This window comes from Microcaecilia unicolor, chromosome 1 (genome assembly GCF_901765095.1).
Source record: "Microcaecilia unicolor chromosome 1, aMicUni1.1, whole genome shotgun sequence".
Lineage (NCBI taxonomy): Eukaryota > Metazoa > Chordata > Amphibia > Gymnophiona > Siphonopidae > Microcaecilia > Microcaecilia unicolor.
In genome coordinates, this window is record NC_044031.1 from 635,677,930 (window position 1) to 635,693,559 (window position 15,630).

General features: G+C 44.6%; 1 protein-coding gene across 1 annotated transcript in view; it reads right to left on the bottom strand.

Annotated features, from left to right (window-relative positions):
• Nucleotides 1-3,908: 3,908 nt before the first annotated feature.
• Nucleotides 3,909-15,630, bottom strand: part of CAPG (capping actin protein, gelsolin like) — a 77,970-nt gene continuing 66,248 nt past the window's right edge. The window contains exons 9-10 of the mRNA XM_030221255.1: nucleotides 6,805-6,893; nucleotides 3,909-4,222 (exon numbers count right to left, since the gene is read on the bottom strand). Of these exons, the coding sequence (XP_030077115.1) occupies nucleotides 4,157-4,222; nucleotides 6,805-6,893 (155 nt within the window). The 3' untranslated portion in view covers nucleotides 3,909-4,156. The remainder of the gene's footprint in view (nucleotides 4,223-6,804; nucleotides 6,894-15,630) is intronic.

A 15,630-nucleotide genomic window follows, 5' to 3' on the forward strand; every position in this document is an offset into this window, starting at 1 on the left:
GGACACTAGCTCTATTAGGGTGAGCAGTCTTCATAAAGTCCTTTTACCTAGGTAGACTGTTTGTCCAAGTAGATGCCTATTGGAAATCGTACTTCCTGTGTCCAATAATGAATTTTTATGGGATGGTTCTAGAAGTGCTGCTGATGGAATCATCACGATTGCTGAGTTTAATTATCAAAATCTCAGGGGTGGGGGGAGGAATGCAAGATCAAGAGGTTCACCATGGGTGCCCAATACTTTCGGATGTCCTGTACACGTGTGTGTCTGAATTGGGGCATGGCTCTCGCTTCTCTTTGCCTCCAGGATAATTTCTATGCAAGAAGGAAGTTACGGGAGAGGCAGGAATGCAGAGCTCAGAAGGTCTAGCCTGGATCTCTAAGGCACAATGAAAGAAGGTGAGTCAGCCTTCTCTACCTGTATTAGACTAAGCCTCAGGACAGGAGCAGGGTGCGGCTCTAGAAAGGTGCTTGCAGAGGCTTACCACATTCCTATCCAATGAGCATGACTACTGTTAAAAGAAATCCTAACTTAGTGCTGCAACCAGACCAGGGGCAACTCCTTGGGGCTTCTAGGAGAAAGCCTTGCTTTAATGCTGTTTTAACATGGGAACCTGTCTTGGGATTCAGAAATAAGGACACTTCCACATTTTGAGTTACTCCAAAAACAAGATTTTACTGAGATACTTGTTGAAAATATTTTTTTACAGGTAATATGCATAAAATAAATCCAGATCCTCAAAGACACAATTTCTCAGCAGGCTGGAGCCATGTGAGACTCCAAACTCCCACCAGTCTCCTGTCAGGGCTTCCTAGGCTTTGGGACTCCCTATCTGGTACCTGAATCCATCCGAAGATTTCTCCTTCTCCATCAGAATCCACTAAAACCACAAGGCAGATTTCCTGCAACCTAAATGAAATTTCCCTGCTGCCACTCCCCTGGGGGCCAGACTCACATTGCCTGGAGCTAGTCCTGCTCCTGAAGGTATTCTTTTCGACAAAGGTTGCTTAGCACTAAGAAATCTTTATAGAATTGGGTGCCATTTACAGAATCCAGTCCTTAATGTACTTAAGTGTGTAACATCATGAGAATAAGAAAATAGGCATTGCCATACGGCACAGACCAAAGGTCCATCAAGCCCGGTATTCTGTTTCCAACAGCAGCCAATCCAAGTACCTGGTAAAATCCCAGAACACTAAAACAGAGTTTATGCTGCTTATCCTAGAAATAAACAGTGGATTTTCTTAAGTCCCATCTTAATAATGGCTTATAAACTTTTCTTTTAGGAAAATATCCATACCTTTTTTTAAACCCTGGTAAGCTAACTGCTTTTACCACACTCTCTGGTAACAAATTCCAGAGTTTAATTACTCATTGAGGGAAGAAATATTTTCTCTGATTCATTTTAAGTTTACTATTTAGTAGCTTCATTGTGTACATCCTAATCCTAGTATTTTTGGAAAGAGTAAACAAGCAATTCCCATCTAGCCATTCCACTCTACAGTATTTTATAGACCTCTATCATATCTCCTCTCAGCAGTCTCTTCTCCAAGCTGAAGAGCTCTAGCTGCATTAGCCTTTCCTCATCCCCTAGTCCCAACCCCTTTGAAATGTTCATCGCCTCTCTCTGTAGCTTTTCTAATTCAGCTATATACTTTTTTTAAAGATGCGGTGACCAGAACTGCACACAGTATTCGAGGTGTGGTCGCACCATGGATCAATACAAAGGCATGATAACACTCTCGGCTAAACACGCTGTGATTGGCTCAGGGATTTCCAGGTCTCTCAGCTGAGTGAAGCACTGCCAAAAAATACGTTTTTATTATTGCAAGGGGGGGGGGAGGCGGCCAAAATGGGCGCCCATCCAAAAAAAAACGTCCATTTTGGTCGTCATTCCCCCCCAGCAAACGCGCTGTGATTGGCTCAGGGATTTCCAGGTCTCTCAGCTGAGTGAAGCACTGCCAAAAAAAGACGTTTTTATTATTGCAGGGGGGAATGACGGCCAAAATGGACATTTTTTTGGATGGGAGTCCTCAACTGCACTGTCCTCTGTCGAGCCGTGTCGAAGGGGTGAGCAGCGCGGCGTCTTCGGGTGGCACAGGGAGGCGTATTTGGTATGCGCAGAGCAGCCAGCATAACGCTTGGCTGCTCTGCGCATGCTCGACCGGCCGACTGTTTAACAACGGAAGAGAATGCAAGTGAGCTACAACGAGCAGCTCATTTGCATTCTTATTCCTTGATGCATGCCCGTTCCTTACCGATTCGCTAAGGAAATCGGTAAGGAAAGTGCTTTAAAGAGTCTTTAGTGCATCTTGCCCTGAATCTGGAGTTGGCGGTCATAGGCGCCCCGTATAAGAGGCTTGGGGAGGCTAAGCCTCCCCAGCCTGCCACTGCCCCCCCCCCCCCCCCCCCGCCGCACCTTTAAATATTAAATTTTTGCTGGAGTCGTGGGCAGCACCGGCATTGAAGACATCAGCAGGCTCATCGCGCTTCCAGCAGCCTTCCCTCACAAGTTGGATGATGGCTCCGCCCTCTTCTGACGTATTTCCTGTTTCTACGAGGGCAGAGCCATCATCCGACTTGCGAGGGAAGGCTGCTGGAAGCGCGATGAGCCTGCTGATGTCTTCAATGCCGGCGCTGCCCGCGACTCCAGCAAAAATATAATATTTAAAGGTACGGCGGGGGGGGGGGGGGCAGGAAGGAAACGAGGGCAGACGGGAGAGGAGAGGAGGGTTGCTGCACATGGTGGATGAAGGGGAGAGGAGAGGGCAGGGGAGAGGAGGGTTGCTGGACATGGTGGATGAAGGGAAGGGGAGAGGAGGGTTGCTGCACATGGTGGAAGAAGGGGAGAGGAGAGGGCAGGGGAGAGGAGGGTTGCTGGACATGGGTGGATGGAGGGCAGGGGAGAGGAGGGTTGCTGGACATAGGTGGATGGAGGGGAGGGTAGAGTGAGGAAGGAGATGAGATGACGGAAAAGGAAGAGAGTAGAAAAACTGCACATGGATGAAGAAAATAGGCAAAAGCTGGATCCACTGGACAGTCAAGTTTGCAGAGGACCCAGCTTTTACTTACGGATGTAGGACAAGAAATGAAGAAGAAAGGCGGAAAGTAAATAAATAAATGGAAAGGAAGCCCTGGAAACGGAGTTAAGAGGACAGATAGCAGCAGAATCGGATACTGGGCCAGCACTATCAGAAAAACAAAGTCACCAGACAACAAAGGTAGAAAAGATCATTTTATTTTCATTATAGTGTTTGGAATATGTCCACTTTGAGAATTAGGTGTTCAACATTAAAAGTTTATTTACTTATTTATGACATTTTATCCCACATTAAACATGAATTAGGATGTTTTGTGGCTCTACATGAGAATTGTGATATTATGATCCCTTGTTTCAATATTGTTGACGGTCTGCATTTTCCGTATGGGTGGTATATTGGTGTATTAGGTTCTGTCCAGTGTAATATTTATGGTACAGTAAGGTTCTGAGTGTGTTTTTGCACAAAGTTGTGCATAGTGTTTTGCAGTAGAGCGATTGTGGTTAGTATATGCTTTGAGTAACCACTTTATTCTTTGACATATGATACATAACTAATATTTAAATTTAATAAAAGGTATTAATTGTGACATTTATTTATTTTTTTTCTGTGTGTGATCAGACAATTATGGATTTAAGCTCCACCCCTGGCCCCACCCCTAACCCCGCCCCCTTTAGCCTCCCCAAACAGTTGGGCCACCGACCGCCTATGTTGGCGGTGGAGAAGGTATTCAATAATCTTAAGACCCCTAATTTTTGTTTAGTTGTAATTACAAGAAAACTTATTAAATCCTTTCTGTCCTGCTGTTCTATAATCATCAGCTTTGCTTTTCTCAGCGTTGCATGTGAAAAGGGAAATAACTACAGAAAACCATCAGTGGAAAGAATTCACTTTTTAATTAGGATATGATTCATTCCTTCTTTACAAAACTACCCCTCCCTTCCTTTTCCTCCCCCTTCAAAGCCTTTAAGCATATTTGAGATGGCAGCCAGCAGGAGAAGCATGTGCAAGCTATATGCTGTGTGATGGTCCTTCTGAAATAACACCGGGAAACTTGCAGCAGTAGCGGGTGGAAGGAGATTAACCATGAGAGGAGAGACTGTGAACAGCCAACCCTTGCTCTACGCCCAGGCCTTGAAGAACTGCTTGAAGAGGCCACTCTCATTCCCTTCTGACACAATCTGCACCTGCAGGCAAGAGAAGTAAATAAAAGGCAAGTCTTTAGAAGGACAGAACCAGTCTGGGGACTCTCCTTGTCCCCGCCCTGCAGGAGGATTACTGTAATGGCAAAGCATCAGAACCCTCAGCAGTTTACTGAAACTGCTGATGGAGAAGGTGACTGCCAACTGGAAAAGTCGAGCTCAGTCATTTTATTGTTCTTATCATTAAAGTATGTCAAGTATTTATAAAAGATAAAGAAAATGAATGTAAAAGCAGGCAGATGTTCATTGAAATGCTCCAGCTCAGGTACACAGCGCTACCAGTCTACTTTTCAAAATATACCAAGAATACAGTATTTCTGACCTTCAAGGTGACATGTAGATGCTTTCTCCCTCATTCTGTAACAGGGTTTCTAAAGCTAGCGCAATTTATACACACATAGAATACGAGTGCATACATCTGCACTCATATGTGCAAGTGTGAGCTCTGCGCTCAGTGGCATTCTATAATTACACATGCACAACTGTGTGTAAATGTAAGGGGGGAGGGGTTCATAGGAAGGAGCACGAGGAAGGTGGCCAGCATTTACACACCCAACAGGAGTGGCCTAGTGGTTAGAGCACCGGTCTTGCAATCCAGAGGTGGCTGGTTCAAATCCCACTGCTGCTCCTTGCAATCTTGGGCAAGTCACTTAACCCTCCATTACCTCAGGTACAAACTTAGGTTGTGAGCCCTCCTGGGACAGAGAAATATCCAGTGTACCTGAATGTAACTCACCTTGAGCTACTAGTGAAAAAGGTGTGAGCAAAAACTAAATAAATAAACATAGAGAGCACGCTAAAGTATTTATGTGTTATGCTAATATTCAAACGCAGAAATTCCAGATTTGGCAAATTACCTGCTTAATCTTGGTACATAACTTTGGCTCCCAGCTACAGAGTTACCCCTGTTCTTGCTCATAAAGGGAGTCCTCTCAACATCTACTACTACTACTACTACTTAACATTTCTAGAGCGCTACTAGGGTTACGCAGCGCTGTACAATCTCTCCCTCTCTCTTCCCTCCATCCAGTTGTGTAGCATCTTTCTCTCCCTTCCAGCCTAGAAGTGATTCTCTCATAGTCCACATTTCTTATTTCGCACTTGTTGAGGTGACAGGAAGTGACTGTGATAGTGTTGCTCATCACACAAGTAGCTTGCATAGCCTCTCCCTGCCATTTTGTAGTGCTGGTAATAAATGCTCAGGTTCATGAGGCAGCTGACGGCTCTTTTAGATGCTTTCCTAGGTTAGGGTCATGTTCAGTGAAGCCTGTGTCAGTGCCAACACGTTTGTGGGTGCAATGCCTGTGACGTGAGTGTGAAGCCTCTACAGGTGCACTGCTTATGTTGTATGTGTGAAGGTGCTGTGATGTTTGTAAGTGTGCTGCCTGCTGTGTCTGCATACAAATATAATAACTGGACTGGAGAGCTGAGAACCAGGGGAGACAGGGTTCAAATCCCACTGATGAGTAAAGATTTTCTATTCCTTTCCTAATTATTCCCAGCACTCTGTTTTCGACCACCTCTGCACACTTAACAGATTATTTCAAACCCCTCCCACCCCAATATTCAGATGCATTTGACTGGCCTGGATCACCACCTGGATGGTTAAATGCCAGATAACCAGCCATGTACTGCTGAATATTGCCATTTAGTGGATAGCATTTAGACGGTTATATCGGGTGACATAATCAGCTATCTGTTGATTTTTGGCACATTGCCACTTAATTTCAACAGCCATATTTGGCCACATGCAACCCTGGTATACCTTTGGCTGCTCTGACTTTCACCGGCCAGTGCTGAATATTGACTTGGCCGGCTAAACTCAGACCGGCCAAAAATAAACCGGATATTCAATGCCAGTCATTGGAAATGGCCCAGCATTGAATATCCTGTCTCGGTACTGATCGCAGGAGTTAGCTAGTCTAACTCCCGCTGTCTAAATATTGGCCTCAACATGTTTACAAAGACTCCTGGATCCTTTTCCTGGGTGGTTGGCCCCTATTGTGGAAGCGAGCCTCATGTAGCTTTAATTTGCATTACTCTTCCCAATGTGCACCACTTTGCACTTGTCCACATTAAATTTATTTATTTATTGCAATTGTATCCCACATTTTCCCACCTCTTTGCAGGCTCAATGTGGCTTACATAGTACCGTAATCGGCATTAACTGATTCCGGTGTGAACAAATACAAGTTGCGAGTAATATCAAGGTGATATTATGGTAGAGTGAGATACATGTATGGTAAAGACAATTGGGGAGAACTTAGTGAGGGAAAGGAAGAGTTAGGATATGTCCATTACGATCTTTGGTTACGTTATGTCGCAAATGTCCAGGTTTTTTATGTTGGGTCGGTGGGGTATGCCCTTCTGAACAGTTCTGTTTTTAGTGCTTTCCGGAAATTCGTAAATTTTATCTATCATTTGGGTTCCCATCTTTTAGTCTCCCAAGGCCCTCCTGCAATTTCTGACAATCTGCATGGGAATTAATAACTTTAAAAAATGTTGTGCCATCTGCAGATTTGATTACCTTACTCAGTCCCTATACAGACGCGCTCTGTCCCACTTACCTGTGTTTTTGGGCAGTATTTCATGCGCGAGATGACCTCGTTGGCCACCTTCAGAGCTGCCTTGCGTTCCTCAGTGTTGGCCTTGCGACCTGCAGAGGAAAAATCATTTGAACCATTAGTAGCTGTAAAGTCACACTGTACATGATGGATCTGACAAAGAATGAAGACTTTATAAGTCAGCTGAAGAAGTGTCATAAAAACAGGAGTAACCTGTGCAGGTGGTGTGGTAAGAGAATTTAAGAAAGCTGGGAATAAGGTCAGAAGAGTCTCAGTTGCATGGAAATAAAGGGAAAGGTAGAGGTGAACTGGGGTCTAGGATGTTGATCAAAATTTGAATGGAGTGAGCTGATTAGAGAGGCTTTATGAGTCTTCTCTGCCGTCATAATCCCGGGTTCTGAGTAGAATCAGCTAGACTATAGTGACATCTTTCTTCCTGTGAGGTAAGGTAACATAAAAAAAAATCTTCAGAAACTGGAGAAAAAGAAGGTTAGAACTGAAAATATCTAGTTTTCTGTGGCTTATATTGCTGGGCGGTTACTTCTGCTCCAGACTCTTGAGAGCTGACAAGTCACACATCCACTTTTCTTTCTATTTACCTGCTTTTGAACTCTTAATATCTATGGGTTATTTGGGTAAATATTGTTTTGTAAATTTAGGGCTGCTACATTTTATTTTGGAATAAATATTTAATTAATCAGGCAGGTCTCTGAACATGCTCCTTCCGTGGCTAAATTGTGACTGGGTTGTGTGCCAAAAACTTAGTAAGGGTCTAAATCCAAACTGCAGTAGTTATTGTGAATTTTTGTTCTGCTGGCAGTGCATTTCTATGGTTGGTGTCAGACCTGTTTAGAACAGGGGTGACCAACTGCAGTCCTGGAGGACCACAGACCACTAGATTTTGACATCCATGAGATCTACTTGCATGTAGTGGAGGCAGTGCATGCAAATATATTTCACGCATATTCATCGGGGATATCTAGAAACCCAGACTGATGTACAGCCCTCCAAGACTGGAGTTTGACATCCTTTTCTAGAAGCGTGTGCACTTTTAATAAACATACTTTTTAATTTTCATAAATAAACTCACCATATTGCTTCTCAAAGAAAATTAGCCAATGCAACTTACAGGAGCTAGAAACTCTGCTTACACCTGACATTTGTATGGTGGTAGATGGAGAGGACAATCACGTGTGTACAGTTGAAGGTCACAAGTACATGTACCATTTTCCTCCTTCCCTGCGGCTTGAAGCGCATGACCAATAGAACGTGAGCATACTTTTAGCCACATTTGTGGAGGGTAATTTTCCATCTTGCTTTTGAAAATGCCCTTCCCAATTGATTTAGGTCCGTTTCATCAGCTCTACAGAGAATTAAACAGATCTGTCAAGAGCTGAATCTGGATGAGGTTCAGAGTAGATTTCGTAGGCTTCTCTTCTGTGGAGACTGCTGTTTAGTTCTGGGTAAGGGGTAGGGGAGATAGGGCAGTAGTAACACGCTTTCTGCTCATGGATGTGAAAAGAGTAACAGGACTTTGGTTAAATAATAGTGTTTCTGCCTGCAGGGGATTTGCTACCTATAGCAAGAGAATATGCCGCAATGGACAGCATCAACTCTGCTGCCAGACTTGTGCTGGTGGCAGTTCTGGCACCAAGTTAAATAATGAATCATAACTATCCACGATGCAATTTATTGAAAGGGGAGGGGTTTAGTGTCCAGCAAAACACGATGTGGAGCTGGCAGGAGGTGATAACCATAAGAAGGATTTAGGGAATTCTAAACGCTGACAGGATTAAGTGAAAGAAGTGAAGAAAGAACCCTTCCTTACCACCTTCTATTTTAAATCCAAATTTAATCCAAAACCCCTAGGAGGCTCAAAGGACAACTGTAGAGTCAAGTACAAAACTTAGATTGTGAGCCAACTAGGTACAGTGAATGTCCCTGTGTATAATATATGTTAAACCACTTTGGTTGTACCACAGAAAGGCAGTATATCAAATCCATAACCCTTTAACCTGGGCACTTAACATTTTCTATGCAAATATTTAGCATTTATGATGTTGTGGGGGGAATTCTACAAATGGCACTCAAAATTTGGTGCTGGAAAAAAAGTCAGTGCTAAGCGTGATTCTATAAATGGCATGAACTGTTTATAGAATTGTACATAGCACGGATTTCCGCACCTAACTTTTAGGGCCACATTTATGCCTGCTGAAATGTGGTGGAGTGGCCTAATGGTTAGTGCAGTGGGCTTTGATCCTGGCAACCTGGGTTCAATTCCTGCTGCAGCTTCTTGTGACCTTGGGGGCAAGTCACTTAACACTCCATTGCCCCAGGTACAAAAACCTTAGATTGTGAGCCCTCTGGGAACAGAGATAGTAGTACCTGCATATAATGTGTACAGCACTGCATACATCTAGTAGCGCTATAGAAATGATTAATAGTAGTAGTAGTACTATGTCACACCAGGGGCGTAGCCAGACTTCGGCGGGAAGGGGGTCCAGAACCCGAGGTGAGGGGGCACATTTTAGCCCCCCCCGGTGCCGCCGACCCCCCTGCCATTGCCGACCCCCCCCCCCACACCAACAACAACAACTTTGACCCCCCCCCGACGACGACCCTCTCGACCCCCCCTCCCGCCAACCCTCCCCCGCCGCCACTGTCGCCTACCTTTGCTGGTGGGGGACCCCAATCCCTGCCAGCCGAGATCCTCTTCTTCTGGTGCAAGGGACATCAGACTCAGAAACAGAACGAAGCCTTGCGCCAGCAAAGGTAGCCCATGGTGACGGCGGTGGTGGGGGAGGGTTGGCGGCGGGAGGGGGGTCGAGAGGGCCATTGCCAGGGGAGTCCAGGGCCAAATCTTCGGGGGCCCAGGCCCCCGTGGCCCCACGTAGCTACGCCACTGTCACACATGCTAAGCACATTGAGGCGGTATTCTGTAACAACATGTGTAACTTTCCAGAATATCCCTGACACACCCATGTCCCCTTTTGAGATCTGCAGAGTTATGCACCATGCCTTACAAGCAGTCATTTCTGACTCCGTCCTCAGAGCACACCCTGTCCCATCGGGTTTTCAGGATATCCACAATGAATATTCATGAGATAGATTTGCGTACATTGCCTCCACTGCATGAAAATCTAACTCAGGAACATTGATTGTGGATATCCTGAAAACCTGATGGGACTAGGTGTGTGTGCCCCGAGGACTGGGTGGGAATGGCTGCCTTACAGAATAGCGTGAACCTGATGTGTGTGCAAATTTTAAAGGGTGCCATACAAACCCTGGGGCCAATATTCAGCTAGTGGGAGGCAGCCTACATAAGTGCCACGGTCAGCTCTGACCCCTGATATTCAATCTTGGGCCATTTCCGGTGACCAGCATCAAATATCTTTTTTTTTTTTTTTTTTTGGCTGGCACTAACTTAACCAGCTAAACGAATATTCAGCACTGGCTGGTTAAGTTAATAATGGGTAAAGACAGGACTGCTATTTATGCAGTCCGATTTGCCCACTAAACTTAGCCGGTCAGTGCTAAATATCACCGGTTAACTTTTCAGCACTGACTGCAAATATTCAGCACAAGATAACCAGTTATCTCACACTGAATATTTGCGGTTAGGCGCCAAAATGCTATTTAACAGGTCAGCGGCCATTTCTGGGCAGTCATATAGCTTTGACTATCAAGGGGACTGACTGCTGCAGGCTGAATATTGGCCAGATTGTTCTCAGAGGAACTGAGGAACTGAGTTCGATTCCCAGTACAGGCAGCTCCTTGTGACTCTGTGGAAGTCACTTAACCCTCCATTGCCCCATGTAAGCCGCATTGAGCCTGCCATGAGTGGGACAGCGCGGGCTACAAATGTAACAAAAAATAAATCCTTCATATTGCGCTACTCTTGCTGGTACATCAAGGTCAAAGGGATACAGGAGTATATAGGTGACAGAAAGCCATTTAAGCATCTGTATTATTGGATGTCTTTCCTTTGTGCCCACCACAGGATACAATCCCTTTCAACCCTGTGTAGATTTGTTCAAATTTACTAGAAAATTACAAATCATACATTCCTTTTCACAAGCTACACCTAGTTTTGACTCTTCAGTTGATAAGAATGCATCAACTTGGCCTCCCGGACCTGTTGATCCTTTAATTCAGGCATTCAACTCATGTGTCCAAAAAGCCCTATTGAGCACAGAAAGAAACCTGCTATTATAAGTTAACCAGAAGTGAAACCACAGCGGTTAAATCTTTAGCCACTAGCACCAACACAGTGATCAAGCCAGCAGACAAGGGCAGCAGCATTGTCATTCTTAATCGTGAAGACTACATTAAGGAAATTCAACTACAACACAATGACCGAAGATATTACATTCTGTTACCTTATAACCCAGTGCCTACACTTCAGAAGGAAATCAGAACTGTGGTTGATATTGCACTCAAGGCTGGCTACCTTACAAATAAGTAATGCCAATTTCTTCTAGTGTCTGCTTGGGCCTGTCAGTACCGGGTCTCAGAACTAGAACCCAGCCCCTTCCCAAACAAATTAGCCCAACTGGATTTTTTTTTGAACTATTGGACTGGTAAGCAACAAAAGGAAACTACAAACAAAAGAATCTTCATACATTAGTAACATGTATTCTTACCCAAGATTATGAAAAGAAATTATTAGCAGCAAAATAGAAGCAGGGTAATTTGGAAACGTAAGCAAAAGGAAAAAGCCAGTGAAATGGACACTTATCTCACAGTCAGTGGTTGACCGAGAGAGACTATCAGTAACCACTTGCCCTTCAGATCAGATGGCTTATATATACATTTTCTTAGCCCAGGGCACAAAGAAACAGTTTCAGGAACACATCATTTGGAATATATCATTCTGTTGGCATAATTGAAGGTACATAAGCACATAAGAGTAGCCATACTGGGTCAGACCAATGGTCCATCTAGCCCAGTATCCTTTTTTTCAAACTGGCCAAGCCAGGTCACAAGTACCTGGCAGAAACCCAAATTGTGGCAACACTCCATATTACAAACATTTTTCTCACAAAAACGTCCAAACCAGTATTTTCAAAACCTATTTTTTAAATGTTTTTCTATGCAGTTTGTCTGCAGTGCGTCCAAATCTCAAGAGGGCATGTTGGGGGCATGTTAAAGGCGGGATCTGGGCATGCTTAAGACTTGGACATTATTCAGCCATAATGAACCCCCCCCCCCCCCCCCCCCCCAAAATGTTGAGGCCCAAAACTAAGATTTTTTGATCTTGACATGTTTTTACAATGACTAAGCCACGAAAAAGTGCCCGATCAGATGACCACTGAAGAAATAAAGGAATGACATCCCCTTACTCCCCCAGTGGTTAATGACCCCTCCCACCCACCAAAAATGTAAAAGAAGTAGTACATACCAGCCTCTATGACAGCCTCAGATGTTATAGCCAGTCCTACTACAGCAGCAAGCAGGTTCCTGGAATAGCCTAGTGGGCAGTGCAGTGCACTATGGCGAAGGGGCCCAGGCTCATAATTCATTATAACTGTTACACTTCTAGTGGAAATTGTCATCCCTCCAAAACCCACCAAAAACCTACTGTAGGCACATATAGGTGACACCTTCAGCCATAAGGGCTATTATAGTGGTGTACAGTAGGGTTTTGGAGGGCTCACAGTGAGATGTGTACCTTGGAGTTTTTATGTGAAGTCCACTTCAATGCTCCCTAGGGTGCCCCATTGCTCTCCTGGCATGTTTGTGTGCCCAGTCTACTAAGAATGTTAATTCCTCCTACATCCCAATTACTTGATTTTGTGCATTTTTCACTTGGACATTTTTTTTTTTAATGGACCAAAAAGATAAATGCACAGAGCACAAACACATCTAGCAAATAGACATTTTCAGAAAAAAAGGTAGACTTTTTCTGGTTTGAAAATGGTCATTTTCACTGATCGATTTTTGCACATTTTCAGCAAGACGTCCAAAGATGAACTTAGACATCAAACCGAAAATGCCCCTCTATATGTGTACTATTTATTAGCTACTTATGGCTCCAGTGCACTCTCTCTTCTAGGTACTGTCCCTTCCTAATCTATTTCTCCATCTGAAACCACTGTACACTGCAGGAACACATTGTCCACCCTCTGTATTCATCTTCTCACCATCTCTTTTTTCCCTTTCCTTCTTCTCAGCTCTCAACCTTCAACATTTCCTTCCTTCCATTCATCCATCTCCTTCCTATCTGAGTACATCTCACCTTCGTCGCTGTTGTCATATCTCTCCTACTCTTCTCTGTACTCTCTTGCTCCTTCTCCTACTCTCCGCTGGGGACATTAATCCCAATCCTGGTCCTCCACATCAGTTCTCATCCTATTTGGGCAGGTCACACCGTGATATCTCCAATCTAATTTCTGTTCCTGTCCTCCCCACTTCTTCTCTGCCTTTCTCTTGTGCTCTGTGGAATGCCCATTCTGTCTGTAACAAACTTTCCTACATTCATGACCTCTTTATCTCTCGTACTCTCTAACTGAAACTTGGCTTTACCCTGAAGACTCTGCTTCAGTCGCGGCCCTATGCCATGGAGGCTATCTTTTCTCCCATACTCCTCGCCCGGTTGGCCGCGGAGGTGGTGTCGGGCTACTACTTTCATAATCTTGTAGATTTCAACCTCTTCTTCCACCTCAGTCTCGCTGCTTTTCTTCCTTCGAAGTCCACTCCATCCATCTATTTGCTCCTCTGCCTCTCCGAGTAGCAGTAATTTATCGACCTCCTGATAAGTCCCTTTCTTCCTTTCTCACTGACTTTGATGCCTGGCTTTCCTTCTTTCTTGAACCTTCATCTCCTTCCCTCATTCTTGGGGATTTTAACAATCATGCTAATGATCCCTCTGACACTTATGCTTCTCAGTTCTTTGCTTTAACATTCTCTTTCAATCTTCAACTGTGCTCCACTGCCCCCACTCACCAGAATGGCCACTGTCTTGATCTTTTTTTTTTTTTTTGAATTATCTTTATTGGTGCCAGAAGGCAAATAAGCACATAATACATTTCTGAACATGAAAACTCTATACATACACGGTCCAAAATATATGCAAACATTTTGTCCATCATTACTTTCCAAAAATGACCAACGCTCTTTACAAGACCATCCATATCTACACCCCTTCTGGCTTTTCTCATTTTTATATAAATGCCTTCCCCACCCCTCTCCCCCCTCCCCCTCCCCTCCCCCTCTCAGGTACCTCTTAATGAGTTCAGAGGTGTTGGTGGATTGTATTAAGGATCCCCCACGCTCTTCAAGCTACATAGCTGTGTATATGTTTTCCACAATCCCTGATACACTCTCTGTTTGTTTTTGGATGTCACTTTATACTGCAACGCTACCCACTCCGCCATCTCCCCCATCGTCCGGTGCCACTGCTGCACAGACGGCGGAGACGGCTGCGCCCAAACCTGCAGTATGCATTTTTTAACCAACAGAATTGCGAGGAGAGCAAACCGGCTCTGTGCTTCTAAAAAGCCTTCCTCCCTCAACTGTTCTGACTCTCCCAGTAACAAAACCGAGAAAGACCATTCAAATGGTTTGGCTATAACTTTTTCAATGGTCTCTAGTGCATGTGTCCAAAGCTCTGCCAGGGTCGGGCACTCCACAAACGAATGAACAAATGTGCCAGTTCCTCCCTGACATTTGACACATCTATCATCTGCCCATAGTCCCATTTTCTTCCCCCGTTGGCGGGTAATATACACCCTGTGCAATATTCTAAATTGAATATCCTGCAACGCCGCATTAGATGTAATACTATGGAGTTTGTCAAAAGCCTTCCCTAGCCTTTCCTGTGTGACATTTTCCCCAAGGATATCACTCCAACCCATCGCCAATCGCATCAGTGGCTGAGTTCTTTTATGAGCGTCCATGTATTTATACCACTGGGACACCCCATTCGACTTCGATGGGGTCAACAAAAACACTTTATCCAACCCCGTGAACCGGACTGGGGAGCCTACTGCTCGTGTCAGTTTCTGATAATAGTCCCGTACCTGCAAGTACTGAAAAAAATGTTTATTATTGAGATGCCATATGTTTTTAACTTGCTCAAAGGATGGGAAAGCCTGATCTCCTAACTCTACCAACTGCCCTATATACTTGCAACCCCCTTCTACCCATGTCTCAAAATTACTTTTCCCTAGCCCTGCCGGGAATGCTGGGTTATCAACCAACGAGAAAAAGGGATAATTCTTTCCCCCACCTCCTATCACTCCCCTCCACCATCTCCAAGCCTTCCCCAGCGCTTTTAAGAAAGGATTCCTGCGGTAACGCGACCCATGGGTTCCCGTATTCCCTCCCAATACTGTAAACACATCCAGAGGAACGCACCAACTCTGCCAAAATTCCCTGGGCGCGTACCTGTCCTCTCCAGTATGGCATTCATGCAGCCACCTCATCAGAGCTGCCACATTGTACTGTCTGAGATCCGGGAGCCTTAACCCCCCTTCCCTTCGAATTCTGACTAATTGAGCAAATGCAATTCGTGGGCGCCTATTATGCCAGATGAAGGTGCCTATTGTACTACGATATATAGTGTCTTCCCGCCGTTCCACCCACAATGGTATCATTTGCAATGGGTACAGTAGTTTGGGGAGGAGAACCATCTTAACCAACGCTATCCTCCCTCGAAAGCTCACCGGGAGGTCTCTCCACTGTACACATATTCTCCTTATCATCTCTATTTTTTCTATGACATTTTTCCTGTATACCCACTCTATATCAGAACTCAAGTACACCCCCAAATACTTTATTCCAGTGTGAGCCCATAATAACGGAAAGGTCTCTAAAGTGACACTATGG